We start from the raw sequence: 16,549 nt of genomic DNA, 5'->3' as shown, positions 1-16,549 counted from the left end.
ATCCTGGATGTTTATCTGGAGCAGCCAGTGATTTTAACTTCAGTATTTGCCAATTGAATATCAGTATTCAATTGGTACACGTTGGCTTCAAAATCATAACTGGATAAAGATAGGCATCCAGGAATGACAAATTGCTGATGATTTCCCTTTGATTAAGTGGCTGATGTCAATTTGGTGGCTTCCTGACTTTAAATAATGGAACTTCAAAAAATTGAAGAGCAGAATTAAAGTGAAGATATATCCTACCAGGCAGCAGAGATTTAAAGTTTGATTTAGAGGAATGTGTATTTTGTATGCTTGGTACTTTCCTTCCCCACAGTAATTTCTCATCTTTAACATAGTTTTCAGAGTAAGTGGGAATACAATTTTTTATTCGACCAGTTAAATTTCAGAGACTGCAGTTTAAAAAATTTCCTTTATTGGTGTTCTTTTAGATTTACTTTAAACATATGAAAAATATGCAATGAGGAAAGACCATTCAGCCTGCTTCTTCCTTCTAGACCATCAATGACGTCAAGAGGAAATTGGATGGCCAATTGAGAGAATTAAACTTGCAAGACTACGGGGATCGAGCGGGAGAGTGGGATTGACTGGACAGCTCCGTGGAGAGCTAGCATGAACTCAATGGGCCAAATGGCCTCCTTCTGTGCCATAAATGACTCTTTGACTCTAAATAACTTACAAATTGCACCATATGGACTTGCCCAATTTAATAATCTGAGGGAGGTGACTATGTGACAAAATTTCCAAAGAAGACAGTACTCAATCTGTTCTTCATAATCATTCAACTCTCTTTTTGAAGGAGTCGTTTCAAAATAGTATTAAATATATTTGATTTCCACATAACTGCTACTCTGAGGGAAAACATTCTAATCACTAGTCTTAACAAATTTTCCACTTATGTCCTTCACTTCTGTTTAATTTAAAGTAATCTCCTTATTTCTACATTATGCATGCTTCTTGATCATGTTTCTTTACACTGAAAGCAAATTCACTTTTGTGAACTTGTTCTCATGACAAGGCCCTAATTTTCTGAATTATTCTTGCTGCTGTCCTCTACACTCTCTTTATTTGTTCACTTTCACATTTCAACCAAGTGGGTAAATAAACAGGTGACAATGCTACTTCTCATCAGGCCAGCAGGAGGTGAACTTGTGAGAAAGATGAAATGCCAGGTTTTGCTGAGGTGAGATGTTCAGCTTCTGCAAGGCATCCCACCTTAAGTCCAGGCTGAAAAGACCCAAAATATATGTGCCTGCCAAAACTGAGTCTCGAACTTGGAACCAGAGGAATATGAAGTGAGCATCATTGTTCCAGGGCCAACTATCGGAGAAGATTTCTTCTGGTTGCTGTGTTATAATAATAATGGTGTAAACCTAGGGCCAAGATTTCCTCTAATTGCTATTCTAGCAAAACTCTAAACACGTTCTTTTAGAACGCTTTTGCAATTTCACTAGAAGTAGAAATATAGAAAATTTTCCCTCTGTATTTACGATGTTAGTAACACACAGTGACCAGACAAAATCTTCCTCCATATATAACTTGTACAGGGTCAACCATCAGTTATGTGTAGATTAATCGATGTGGAAGCGGTCTTTACAAGGCTGTGGTCCAACTCATGGGATCTAGATGCTGTCATCAGGACTGTGAAAACCATCTGAGCCCCCAAGATTGGAGTAGCCTCACTATTCTCTCCCCATCTTTGTTATTTTATATAATATATACTTCGAATGACTTAAAAAATAATTAAACTTTGTTTTCTTACCGTTATGCGCTGGGCGCGCTGAGCGAGGTTGTGGGGTTGAGGCGGTGTGGCGTAGGAGAAAGGGTATAACAGCTGATTGTGAGGTTCGACCTGAAGGATTACAGCATCACGGGACAGGTATTTTACTCTTACATGGTTGTTACTTGCAGCGGTTTTACTGGTTCATATACGATATAGTATATATTATATATTTTTTTGTATTTTATGTGAGAATGAATTTCCTCTATTTTTCTTCTCAGTCCCCCAGTTCCTCGAAGCCACTTACTTCCTGTGGCCAAAAGGGCGGGCAAGTGATCTGTTTGCAGCCTCTGCCAGTGCCACTCTGAGTCTGCCACCTTTAGGAGCACAGGAATGGCCAAGGGACCACAGTCCCTCCAATTCTACCTCCCCTTCTGTGGGGAGGCATCTGCCCTCTGCTCAGCGGCTTCCCAAGTCGGCACGGCTGAGATCAGAAACAGAGCAGCGTGGGGTATTGTGCCTTTCATCCCACCACCGCTGTGACACAGTGCGCTGGCGCTCCAACGTGCTGAGACACCGCGCCGCTTGTTGTATGATAACGATTATACAGATCTCAAATCACTACTTATTCTTCATATTTGCAGGTATAAGGCGAAAACATGATGAGAATAGTTCAAATTATGCAAAGAGTGAGCATTCTGAAGACAATACATAACTAAAAACCATTAGTTTCAGCCTTTGTATTACAGACTGACAACACTACATTACCAAAGAATTACAGAAACATTTGACTTCTCTTTGACATTTACCAAATGCACTATAACCCTGAAACTGCAAGAATGCTCTTCGTGTGGTTAGCTCTCTTGATAGGAGCATTAATTAGAGAATCAGGAGGTCAGCACACCTGATTCGTGATGCTCCTGATATTTTGGTCACTGATTTTATTGGTGAAAAGATGGGATGTGCTAACCTCTGCGACCAGTTTAGTGATCCATAATTCTGTTGAGCAAGACTCCGTGCTAGGAGTGGAGTCATGCAAATTTGAAAGTGACTAGATATTTCAAACCTCTTGATTTCATCTTGTTTCCCGCCCGCCCATGCTGTCAGACCTGCTGAGTATTTCCAGCATTTTCTGTTTTTATTTCTGGATTTTGCCTTAGTTACTGCCCTTTTTATTAGCATGAAGAAAGTCCTTTATTCTGTTTGCTCATTAAATAACCTTACTTCCTCACAACAGCAGATTTATGTGTTAAACTGGTTATTGGTCAGCAGTTGTCTCAAGCAGTTTGGCAGAACTTGAAAGTAATCAACAACTTGTATGGTTTACTTCACCTGGTCATACACAAATAACAATTTACTTACAAACATGCATCTACTGGCCTAAGAGGAGTTGGACTTGCGCTGGTGAGTAGACAGACCCACATCAATGTGTGTCGAATTAGTTTGTGGGACACTTCTGAAGCTGACACACCATTACTGCAGCACCAGAACACTTAGTTAAATGGGATGATTTTGGATTTGGCAGCAATAAACTATAAGTTTCCGAGTCTTACCAATTTGATGTTGTAACCTAATGAATCTGTCACCAAACTCATAGCAAAATCACAGCAAGTTTGATACCAAATTTGTAATGTAACAGGAGTATAAAATATATTTTAAAACTGAAGCTGGTGTACCACAGCATACAAAGCAGCTGATGTAAAATAACCAATGCAGTTAATAAATGCTTGGTCCAGCAAAAACCCTACATATCCTGGAAAGAGATCTGTTTAACTTCACTTGCAGGACTTCATGTGAACCTCATCATGATTTACTACTAAATAATTTCCAGTTAATTGTTACATCTGAATATTTGTGCAACTGCTTTTAGTTGATGCATTGATTATTTATTTACCCCCCTCAGTTTTTATTTGCTAATTTATGTTTTAGGTATACACACATATATATAATTCTAATTCAAAGATTCACCTCCTAATTGGATTGGCCAATCACAGCATTTTCAGGAGTTCTGAAGAAGGGTCACTGACCCGAAACGTTAACTCTGCTTCTCTTTCCACAGATGCTGCCAGACCTGCTGAGTAGTTCTAGCATTTTCAGGGCTGGATGCTGAGATTTTATTTTTTGGGCACTCCCTGGACTGAATTTTCTCACAGTAGAAATGTACAGCAGCAGAGCTGGGGGCTGAACAGGTTGCAGTGCCAAATCTAAAGAGCATTAATGACAGCCCTAATCAGCACATCAACATCTATGGACGATTTAGAAAATAAATATATAATTAATTCAAGGGTAGCAAAATGTAGAGGAATGCTTTATTCAAAATATTCTCCCTTTTTTATATAGCAAAATAATTCTTATCAAATAGTTCTTTGAAAATGTGACATATTTCTAGGGACTATCCTGGAGCAACATTTTGCAAGCAACCGAGGATGTGCAACTTCAGACCACCATGTTTTCTAGGTTCAGACAACTGTGAGGTGGCTCAGGCCAGCTGCAAGTAACTTTCCCCTGTTGTTCAGAATGGAGACTCTCCAACATGTGTGGAAATGCCCCTTATACAGTCTTTCCCTGTTAATTCAAAGTTGTTTATTCTTTTTTTAAAAAACATTTAAATTATCCAGTACTACAAATTAAGCAATTTTAATAGAACAATGCAGGATAGATTGCATTTGCATGACTTTAATCTGAATTAACATATAATCCCAATTAAGCAACTTTAAATTAACAATAGCCTGTAATTCATATCACCAGAGTAACCTAGGAGAGCAGGAGACACTAATTGAGTCTCCAAGTGGGTGAACCAATATCTGGTAAAACCATTACATTTTCCCTATAAAATGGGAGAATACACTTTCCTTTCCATTTTAAAATAAAAACACAAAAGCATATGATATGTGAAGATACTTTGCTGACTTTGGAAAAAGTATGTCTAGACAGGCTTGCATTTGTATAGCTCCTTTCATGACCTCAAGACATACCAATGCACTTTACAGCTAATGAAGTACTCTTTGACGTGTAGTCACTGGCTGCATCGTTTCCTACAACAATTTGCGCACAGTAAGCTCCCACAAACAGCAAGGTGATAATGACCAGATAATCTGTTTTAGTGATGTTAATTGAGGGATAAATATTAGCCAGGACACCAGGGATAACTCCCTTGCTCTTCCTCAGAATAATGCCATGGGATCTTTCATGCCCACTTGAGAAAGCAGACTGGGCCTTGGTTTAACATCTCATTTGAAAGACGACACTTCCGACAGCACAGTACTCCTTCAGTTTTGCACTGGAGTGTCAAACTAGATTTTTCTGCTCAAGACTCTGGAATGACCCCACAACCTTCTGAGTCAAGTAAGAGTGCTACCAACTGAGCCATGCCTGACATAGATGGAGAGAAGGCAGATATGTTTTATAACTTCAGGAAACAAATCAGGTTTACTATCATGGGGTGGGCATTTCTTTAAATCTGCATTGATATATAACCATGAATATCACAGTAATCATTTTCTAGGTTATTTTATCAATTCAAGTGTGTAATGTAGCTCATATAGCAACTACTGCATGTTTACCTGCAAGACTGAACATCTGATATGGAGACTCAAGAGTGCATTAAAAACTATACTGGGTTCCTAGAAAGATAGTGGTGCTTCAGAGATCAGTAACTTTGATTCTGTGTTAACTGTGAGGAACTGAAAAGTGCACGATAGGAGCACTGTCTACCTTCATTGTGACTATTCTGCTCCAGCTATCTGTGAATACATATTTAATTAAAATAAGGTACATTGTCAGCCTACCTGGAGGTGCCACCATTCGCTGCCATTTCTGGAATAAGCAGGTTTTCAGACAGTCTCTTGGGCTGATATTGTACGTTTTGTGTCTGGACATCAGTTCTTGCATTGGCTCCAGTATAACACACAACTGGAAAAATGAGCACAAATTATATATGTTACAGTTAGTACTATTAAAAATATAAGAAAAAGCAAACACATATTTAAGCAGACCAACACTGTTACAAATATTCCCTCTCAATTTATATGAAGGATAGCTATTTTGCTGTATTCTTGATTGGTCTGAAATTATCTGAGGGCTCCAGTCATCATCTATTGTTTAAATGTTATGTGTTTAAACCTTCAATATTACTGGCCACTGTATACTGTTGATTTAAAATTGCTTAAAACTAGCAGCATTTTCAAAAAGATAGGTGGAAATTGGAGGTGCAATGATTCAGATCAAACCTAGATTCTTTTGGCAGAAGTTTCTCCAAAACTGTGCAGGTTTGTTACAAAATGTATACATTGTTTAATACATCCTCTTTTGATTCTACTTCCTCTTTCGTTGCTACTCAATGTAAAAGGAAGGAAATTCCATAGGAGTTAATTTTTCTTTTAGATGCTTCCCCTTTAACAGAAAATTACAGACCTTGCAATGAATTTCTTCGGCACTTTTTAAAATACAAAATGCTTCAATTTTATTAAGCACAATAAGAACGCATTTCATAAGTTCGGAGTGTCTCTGTGTGTCTATAAATGGCTTCATTGCAAATTAGGCAGGGGTGGAAGAGGGACTGTAACATCAAATAAGCCATAGTGCTGCTCTGGAACTTTCCCAGCATGGTCTCTTGGAGTCAGACAGCTCCAAAGCAGTCGTCAGGCTGGATTGACACAATTACCCACTCATTGATACTCTAGGGGACCCAGGGATGACTCTATAATAATAAATCATTGTGCGGTGTAGTCTATAGGCCACCAATTAGTGGGAAATATATAGAGGAACAAATTTGCAAGGCAATTACAGAGAGGTGCAAAAATTATAGAGTGGTTGTAATGGGGGACTTTAATTATTTGAATATAGACTGGGATAGTCGTAGTGTAAAGGGTAGAGAGGGGCAAGAGTTCCTAGCACGTGTTCAGGAGAATTTTCTACAGTAGTGTGTTTCCAGTCCAACGAGAAGGACCTGTTTCGTGGGAATGAGGTGGTCCAAATGGATCAAATGTCAGTCGGGGAACATTTAAAGGATGGTGATAATTGTATCATAAGATTTAAGTTGACTATGGAAAAGGACAAGGTACAATCCAGAGTAAGAATAATTAACTGGGGGAAAGCCAACATCAATGGGATAAGAATGAGTCTGACCCAGATAAATTGGAACCAAAGGTTGGCAGGCAAAACTGTAACCCAACTATCGGCTGCCTTTAAAGAGGAGATAGCTCGGGCACAGTCAGGGTATATTCCCAATAAGGGGAAAAGTAGGGCAAACAAATCCAGAAGTCCTTGGATAACAAAAGAGATAGAGATTGAGATGAATAAGAAAAGTGTTCTTATGACAGATGTTAGGTGGATAATATAACCAAGAGCCAGACTAAATGTTGAAGGTTCAGAGGGGAATTGAAAAAGCAAATAAGAGACAAGGGCAGCAGTTGCATGGGAACACCACCTGCAAGTTCCCCTCCAAGCCACACACCATCCTGACTTGGAACAATAATCGCCATTCCTTCACTGTTGCTGCGTCAAAATCCTGGAACACCCTTCCTAACAGCACTCTGGATGTACCTACCCCCACATGGACTGCAGCAGTTCAAGAAGGCAGCTCACCACCATCTTCTCAAGGGCAATTGGTGATGGGCAATAAATGCTGCCCTAGCCAGCGATGCCCACGTCCCATAAATGAATTTTAAAAAAGCTAAGACAGAATATGAGAAGAGGCTGGCAGCTAACATAAAAGGGAATCCAAAAGTCTTTTATATGCATATAATTAGTAAAATGGTGTAAAAAGAGGAGTGGGGCCAATTAGGGACCAAAGAAGGGGATATACGCATAGAGGCAGGGGGCTTGGCTGAGGTATTAAATGAATACTTGGCATCTGTCTTTACCAAGGAAGATGATGCTGCACAGGTGAAAGAGGAGGTGGTTCAGACACTTAAAGGGTTTAAAATTGCTAAGGAGATGGTATTTCATAGGGTGTACTTAAAGTCAATAAGGCACTAGGGCCGGAATTTTACGTGCTGGAGGCGGGGAGGTCGTAAAATTGAGTGGGAGGCGGGGGTGCGATTCCTGTCGCCTTCCCACCCCTACTGCAATTTTACCAGGGGCAGTGGCGGTGAGAAATCCTTAATTGCCCTTGAGAAGATGGTGGTGAGCTGCCTTCTTGTCCATGTGGGGTAGGTGCATCCAGAGTACTGTTAGGTGGTAAAGGAAGTCCTGACTCCAAGAGCCGCTGGCCAATCAGCGTGCCGGCAGCTCTCACTCACAGTAAAACCACTGGGAATGGTGGCCACACCTGGGACTGCATCTAGGGAAAGGAGCAAGAGGGACGCCGGCTTCGGGAAAAAGGTAAGTTTGTAAGGCCTCGCTGGGGACAATTGGGCGGGCCCCAGTGAGGCAAGGAGGTGGTCGGCTGGGGGCGGAGGATATTTCAGTGGAGGTGGTTGGACCGTGGGGGGGGGAGGGGCCCGATCAGGAGGACTCCCCCCCACCCCCCATCCCATCCCACCCCAGCCCGCAAGGAGGCCACCAGGTTTTACTGGGGGGCCTGAGTCGCCTGCCACTGGTAATATACCAGTAGCGATAGGAGGCCCTTAACTGGCCTTGATTGACCTGGGGCGGGCGGGCAGTTTCTCACCGCTGCTGCCCCTGGTAAAATTGCAGTAGGGGTGGGAAGGCGACAGGAACGGCACCCCCACCTCCCACCCAATTTTACGATCTCCCCGCCTCCAGCCCGCTCCTACGGTGCAGCATAAAATTCTGGCCCAGGACTGGATGAGATGCATCCAACAATTCTGAGGGAAGTGAGAGTGGAAATTGTAGAGGCACTGGCCATAATTTTCCAACCTTCCTTAGACTCAAGGGTGATACCAGAGGGCTGGAGAATTGCAAATGTAACACCCTTGTTCAAAAAAGGGTGTAAGTGTAAGCGTAGCAACTGCAGGCCAGTCAGTTTAACCTCAGTGGTGGGAAAGCTTCTAGACACTGTAATTTGGGACAAAATTAACAATCACATGTCCAAATGTGGGTTAATTAAGGAAAGCCAGCATGTATTTGTTAAGGGCAACTTGTGTTTAACTAACTTGCTAGAGTTTTTTGATGAGGTAACAGAGAGGGTTGATGTGGATAATTCTGTTGATGTGGTGTACATGGACTTCCAAAAGACATTTGCTAAAGTGCCACACAACAGACTTGTCAGCAAAGTTAGAGTCCATGGAATAAACGGGACAGTAGCAGCATAGATAAAAAAATTGGCTGAGTGACAGGGAACAGAGAGCAGTGGCTAATTGTTGTTTTGGGACTGGAGGAAGGTTTTTACTGGAGTTCCCCAGGGGTTGGTGTTAGGACCCCTGCGCTTTCTGATATATATTAATGACCTAGACCTTGGTGTACAGGGTACAATTTCAACATTTGCAGACAATACAAAATGTGGAAGTATCGTTAACAATGAGGAGGATAGTGTAGAACTTCAAAAGGACAAAGACATGTTGGTGGAACGAATGGACAAGTGGCAGATACAATTTAATGCAGAGAAGTGTGAAGTGATTCATTTTAGTAGAAAGAATGCAGAGACAATATAAAATAAAGGGTATAATTCTAAAGGAGATGCAGGAGCAGGGGGACCTGAGTGTGTGTATATGCATAAATCATTGAAGTGGCAGGTCAAGTTGAGAGAGCGGTTAATAAAGCATACAGCATCCTATTAATGCGGGCACAGAGTACAAAAGCAAGGAAGTTATGTTAAATTTGTATAAAACACTGGTTTGTTCACAATAGCAGTATTCAGTCCAAAGTTTAGGAAGGATGTGAAGGCATTTGAGAGGTTGCAGAAAGATTCACGAGAATAGTTCCAGGGATGATGAACTTCAGTTATGTAGACAGATTAGAGAAGTTGGAACTTTTCCTTGAAGAGAAGGCTGAGAGGAGATTTGATAACAGTATTCTAAGTCATGAGGGGTCAGGACAGAGTAGATAGGGAGAAACTGTTCCCATTGGTGGAAGGATCGAGAATCAGAGGGCACAGATTTAAGGTAATTAGCAAACGAAGCAATGGCGACATGAAAAAATGTTTTTTTTAAGCAGCGAATGGTTAGGATCTGAAATGCACTGCCTGAGTGTGTGGTGAAGGCAGGTTCAATCAGGTATTCAAAAGGGAAGTGTATTATTATCTGAAAAGGAAGAATGTGCAAGGCTACAGGAAGAAGGCGAGGGAGTGGTACTAGGTGAATTGCTCCTTCAGAGAGCCAGCAGACACTTGACAGGCCAAATGGCCTCCTTATGAGCTAGAATTATAAATACATATTCTAGTGTGTCTCATAGAAGCTCCATTGCAAAGAGTAGAAAAATGATGTATAGAGCAAGGTCTTAGGTTTCCAGGTCAGCAAAATAACTTTTGTCACAGAAAGTTATGATGAGACTATTGCTTTCTTCTACAAAAAAGTGAACACTTTAACAAAATGTTTTCCCCTGACTTTCCTTCGATTTTTAAGTTTCCAGATTTACAAAAGGAAACAAAAATAGGGCAGCATTTAGAAAGGATCACACAGGTTCTTTTTTAAATTAAATTTTCAATATGTTTCTCAAAAAGCAGGGATATGACACCAGAAAAGTGTCTCAGTTCTGTCTTTAGAACAGCAAATCCTACTTTACGAATATATTTCCCTCACTAAGGTCGGAATTGTACGGCCCCCAAACAAGCGGGCTGGGGGGAGGGGGTGCATAAAATTGAGGGGGAGGGGGTGCATAGAATTGAGTGGGAGGTGGGGCGTAATCCCGACCCCCTCCCATCCCATGTTGCAATTGTACGCGGGGTGGCAACAGTTAGAAGCAGCCTGACCGCCGCAAACCAATCAAGGCTCTTAAGTAGCCAATTAACTGGCACTTAAGAAGCTCAACACCATCCAGGCCAAAGCAGCCCACTTGATTGGCACCCCATCTACTAACATTCACTCCCTCCACCACTGATGCACAATGGCAGCAGTGTGTACCATCTACAAGTTGCACTGCAGCAACGCACCAAGACTCCTTCAAAATCCATGACCTCTACCACCTAGAAGGACAAGGGCAGCTAATGCATGGGAACACCACCACCTGCAGGTTCCCCTCCAAGTCACTCGCTATCCTGACTTGGAATTATATCACCGTTCCTTCATTGTTGCTGGGCCAAAATCCTGGAACTCCCTTCCTAACAGCACTGTGGGTGTACTTACCCAACATGGACTGCAGCGGTTCAAGAAGGCAGCTCACCATCAACTTCTCAAGGACAATTAGGGATGGGCAATATATGCTGTCCTAGACATCCCATGAACGAATAATAAAAAGGGCCTCCTCCTGCCCACCGCGGGTATTTTGCCCTCTGTGGCCGGACAGCAGAAGCCTCAAAAACCCTGCCTGGTGAAACCAGGTGGCCTTCTTGTGGGCTGTTGGGGGGCCCTCCTGATCGGGCACCCTATGCCCTACAGAAGGCAGCCCCCGAAGTCTCAACCGTCTCCAATGCAAAACATTCCCTCCGCCCCCCTAACTGACCCTCCCTTGCCTCGTTGGGGGCCCGACCAATTGTCCCTGGTGAGGCCCTAAAAACTTACTTGTCTTCCGGGGCCATTCTTCATCTTGCTTGCGATGGCCTGGTGTAGTCCCAGCAGTGGCCACTGCTCCCAGTGGCGCTGGTGGGACTAAGAGTTGCTGGCCCGCTGATTGGCCGGCAGCTCCGTTAGGCAGGACTTCCTGCCTCAAGGAGGTGGAAATCCCACCCAAGACCAATTAAGGGCCTGGACAGCGTAAAATCCTGGTCCGCCTCCCCAGGCCTGGCGGAGGCAGATTCGCCATCGACTTTTCGGCCAGTGGATGGTGCCTCCCGCCTAACAAAATATTCTGGCCTAAGTCTCTGAATGGGATTGATAATTAGTATGGGGAGTTATGTGTTGTGACCTCATACACATTAGGAACAAATTGAGACTTAAACTTTTAAACATTTTCATTTTGGACTTTTAGAGTCAGCTTGGGCTGATTGGAATCTATTTACCAGAGGTGCAAGGTCAATGTTCCAAATCCACTGCATCACTAGGCCCTCCAATAACCACAATCTTAATGTATACATCTAAAAGGTAGTCATCTAATTTTTCCTCTAACTTTCTCTCTCATATTCTTCCCTTGCCAGTCCTACCAGCTCATGCACTTACTGAAGCAAAATGGGCTCTGAGCATCCGATTTCTACTCCACCTTTGTGAAAGAGTGCCTATTTGCTTCTCAGCAGTACAGCTGAGATCAGGAGCTCAATGGAGGGGTGAAATTGAACCTGCACCTCATTCTGGCATATAGTACAGTGATGCTCCAGGCTACATAACACATCAATCTTGGATGGTGTATCTCCTGTTAATAATGGATTCTTTTCAGAATAAGCTGTGAATAGTATGATATCACTGGTAAGCTGCACTTACTCAAAGCCAGTCAACTCTTGGCAGACAACAATAAAATCTGCATCTCTTTCACAGAACATAAAATGTAAAGTTACAACCAAATTCCACTGATCAATATTGCTTGTGAAATAAACAGAACTAGTAATGAAGAGGCACAGGCTAATGCCCTGGGGACAAGGGTTCAACTCCCACAATGGCAGCTGGTGGAATTTAAATTCAATTAAATAATAAACAAAAGTCTGGAATTGAAAGGTGGTCTCAGTAATTGTGCCATGAAACTATAATTGATTGTCATAAAAACCCATTTGGTTCACTAATGTCCTTTAGGGAAGGAAATCTGCTAGCCTTACCTGGTCTGGCCTACATGTGACTCCAGACCCACAGCAATGTGGCTGACTCTTAACTGCCCTCTGAAATAGCCCAGCAAGCCACTCAGTTGTCCAGGGCAATTAGGGAAGGACAGCATATGCTGGCTTTGCCAGCGACACCCACATCCCATGAAAGAATAAAAAACTGGTTCTGGTAATAGGTATAAAGGAACTATGAAGCTTGAAATTGTGCCTCATTACCAATTTCTTCTAAACAAGCTTATTTGAAATCCTACATGGTAGTTGGCTGAAATCCTAGGTAGTTTTCTAGACAACACATTACCATTCAATGTTGCAGTGTTTTGAATCAGCAATCAATACTGAGCTGTCCTTACAATGCAATGCAAAAATAGAATTTTACTGTCTTCTTAAAGTGGTTCAATGGATAAAGGTGCTAACAACATGCTTATTCAAGGAACATAAGGAAACCAGAACTGGTTTGTGTTGAAATGCCAATTTTAGTTATTTTTTCACAAACTCATTTGAATTTTATAGTCACACAGAAAAGCAATAGTAAATTACTAAAGCATTTGGCTGTCCACCTGTTATCAAGAAATTACCTTTGCATAGATTTCTGCAATGAAATTCAAGACTTTACATAGTCAGCATGCAAGATTAAACTATATTTTTGATATTCTATGCTCTAATCACCACGCAAGGGATTGTCTGACAACCTTTACAACCAGGTAAATCAAACTGAATCTGCAGTGATTCAGTATTTTAAAAGGCTGAAATACACTTCTGACCAGAAGATGGCATGAGATGCTCTGAGATCTAATATTAGACCACAAGTGTTCTGAAAATGATCAAACTACTGTTTCTATGACAAGAAGTGAGCAAGTGAATTATCAGTGCAATTTCAGTCATGCACTTAAAGTTATTATTATATGTAAAGTTCAACAAAACTGAATAACTGTGATTTAAATAAATATAAAATATTAATACCAACTACAATGTAAGTCTTTCATCTTAAGAAAATAGCTATTCCGTCTCCGTAATGCTGTCAATGAATTTACAATATGAAAAATAGAAGGCTGCAATTTCTTTAGCCACTCTTGGGATATGGGCATTGCTGCCCATCCCGAGCTGCCCTTGAGAAGGTGGTGGTGCGCCTGCTTTTTTGAACTGCTGCTGTCCATGTTGTGTAGGTACACCCACAGTGCTGTTAGGGAGGGAGTTTCAGGATTTTGACCCAGCGACAATGAAGGAGCAATGATATATTTCCAAGTCAGGATGGTGTGCGGCTTGGAGCTGAACTTGCAGGCGGTGGCATTCCCATGTATCTGCTGCCCTTGTCCTTCTAGGTGGTAGAGGTCGTGGGTTTGAAAGGTGCTGTCTAAGGAGCCTTGGTGAGTTGCTGCAGTGCATCTTGTAGGTGGTCTTCACTGCTGCCACTGAGTGTCTGCAGTTGTGGATGGGGTGCCAATCAAGCTGGCTGCTTTGTTTTGAATGGTGTTGAGGTTCTGAGTATTGTTGTAGAGCTGCACTCATCCAGGGAAGTGGAGAGTATTCCATCACACTCCTGACTTGTGCCTTGTAGATGGTGGACAGGCTTTGGAGAGTCAGGAGGTAAGTTACTCGCCACAGAATTCCCAGCCTCTGACCTTTATGAAAATCATCATGGTATCTTTACTCCAGAAAATGTGGAAGGGTTAATTTAAGATAGTGAGGAATAACAATGCTGGATAATGCAAGGTTTTCCTAATTTACCATTGAACACAGCATGAAGAATGATACGGATTAGATAAAGTGAATGGTCCATGAGAACATGCAAAGAGGACCATTCATCTCCTGAGATGGGTGTGGTTAGTGTGATTCGCAAAAAAGGACTTGCACAAAAAAGCCCGCAATTTTCATATTTTACAGACCTACACATTCATTACTACTTGATTTAGTTTCATTAATATCGAAAAAAATCACCAAGGTAGAGAGTGCTGTAAATTCTTTATAAAGGGCAAAGTGGTGAGTTGAGAGAAGAGGATGAGGAATAAGGTCACATAGCTATTGGGCTGCAACCTATGGTGATGGTGAGTTCAGCTACAAATGTTCCCTGTATCTCATGTTGAATTTTAAAACAAATACAATGAAGGAAAGAGAAAATTAGTCCCACATAAGTTTGCATTATTCCAAAAGTAAACATCAGTAATGTGTATTTGTTATTTACTACAAAATATAATGCTGAACAATTTATCTATCATTTGCAAATGATTTAGTAATAAACTTGACAAAAGTAATGACATTAGGATTATTAATTGTTCTGTGTAAACACCATCACACATCAATGACACTGAATACACTAGCAGCATTTACACTCACAGCTGTTCTCAGTGTAGAGTATGTCATAAAAACTGAGTTTAGTTATCCCATCAAAACAGTATATCTTTACAATAAAAGTGCTGTGTCCATCATGTAGGCCAAGTCTGCCATCGATGTTACAACTTTCGGTTTCCTTCTTCCTCATTGGTTAAGTGTTTGTGTTTTCTTGCTTTCTAATTGCTTACTTTCTACTTTCGTTATTTCCCAATCATATTGTACAAAATAATTCTCACCAATTTCAACTGTTTCCACAATCACAAAATAATTACAGCTAAGAAGTGACATTCGATCTATGTTATTTTATCCATCTAGAAAGACCCTAAAGTTTCCCTGTTATGGTATCCAAACAGTTCCTAAATGATTCTAGTGTTTTTGCCCCCACGACTGTTCATTCCAAGTGTTGACTAATCTTCATGCGAAGAATAACTTTGTGAAATCACTCATATCTTTTATTAGTTAGAACCTGTGCTATTCCTACAATTTGCATTGAAGCATTTCTTTGAAGTTACCTTTACCAAACTGTTTACGATCTTGTATACCTCCTGACATCTTCTTTCAAGGTTGATAGGACCAGGTTCCCCCAGTCTTTACTCAAACTCAGATGTCCAAAATTATGGATTCAGCCTCACGGTTCTTCTCTACATTCTTTCCAGTAACTCGATAGTTCTCTCGTTCTTTAATGCCCAGTCCTCAAGGTGCAGCTTGATCAGAGCAACATACAGCTTGATCATGATTGCCACTGATTTGTATTCTACTGTTTAATTTAAAACTTTCTTGGCTTTATTGATTACTGCTCTGCATTGGTTGGACCTACTGAGTATTTTTCTTCGCTTTCATCGTTGTTTCAACATCTTCTTAAATCATGCATGTTGCCCACTTTTTCTTCCTAAGTGAAATACTTTACATTTGTCTGCATTAAATTTCATCTCTAAGATACAACCAACATAACAATTCCTTATTCAACCCATATGTTCCTATAAAATAAAAAGACCCAGAAAAAAAATCACAGACTTACCCAACTCATTTCCTATCACTCCAACAACTTTCCTAGCATGACTTAATGCAACCCACTGGACTCATCAACACCCTTCAATATTACACAACTTGGCCCGACCAGCTGAGATCCAACTTGATCAACGCACACAAGAAACGCACAAACTACTGAAACCTTATTATTCCTTCTTTTGATTGGCAGCCCTCTGCCATGGAGGAAAATAACATACTAATATTGTGCACCCAGACTCTATGTGACTCCAAGTGCTTCCAGGTCCCACACTCTCTTCCACCTCACCAACCTGGGACCACCAGACTCTGTGTTGGGAGCCTCAGTCTCAGCCTCACTCTTGGTAGTCTCTGGCTGCTTCCCATCTACTGAGACCACCAGTCTCCCAACAGTCATGACATTGGCCTGCACATTCTCCCCTGGCCTCAGAGCTAGTCTATTTGGTGCGTTCATACTCATCACATCTCCTCCATTCCTGAACATGGGCCCACCTCTGCTCCACTCCCTCCTGGATAGTTTGTGTTTATAACATTAGAATCATTCATCTATTGTGTATTTATCTAACAATTTATATTAGAATCATAATTTTTTTGATATTTAAATATATAATTATGCTATTGATTTATTGGGTGTTCATATAATTTTATAATCTATTACTTTTTTTTTACTGCATATTTGAATTACATGTTAAAAAGTTGGAAGGGCTCATCCTTTGGTATTTGTACAAATAGGATAGCTCCCCAGTCTC

The 16,549-nt window shown here is 41.2% G+C and overlaps 1 protein-coding gene across 6 annotated transcripts in view; it reads right to left on the bottom strand.

The window, feature by feature from the left end:
* Positions 1 to 16,549, bottom strand: part of LOC137373065 (LIM domain-binding protein 2) — a 586,094-nt gene that overhangs the window by 35,118 nt on the left and 534,427 nt on the right. For all 6 annotated transcript variants that reach the window (XM_068037868.1, XM_068037899.1, XM_068037889.1 and 3 more), the window contains 2 exons: positions 5,512 to 5,635; positions 1,766 to 1,855 (listed from right to left, as the gene is read on the bottom strand). In XM_068037868.1, coding sequence (XP_067893969.1) covers positions 1,766 to 1,855; positions 5,512 to 5,635 — 214 coding nt within the window. The remainder of the gene's footprint in view (positions 1 to 1,765; positions 1,856 to 5,511; positions 5,636 to 16,549) is intronic.

Source organism: Heterodontus francisci, chromosome 1 (assembly GCF_036365525.1).
Source record: "Heterodontus francisci isolate sHetFra1 chromosome 1, sHetFra1.hap1, whole genome shotgun sequence".
In the NCBI taxonomy this organism is placed as follows: domain Eukaryota; kingdom Metazoa; phylum Chordata; class Chondrichthyes; order Heterodontiformes; family Heterodontidae; genus Heterodontus; species Heterodontus francisci.
Note: the sequence above shows the minus strand (reverse complement) of the source record. Positions and strands in the feature narration are given on the sequence as shown.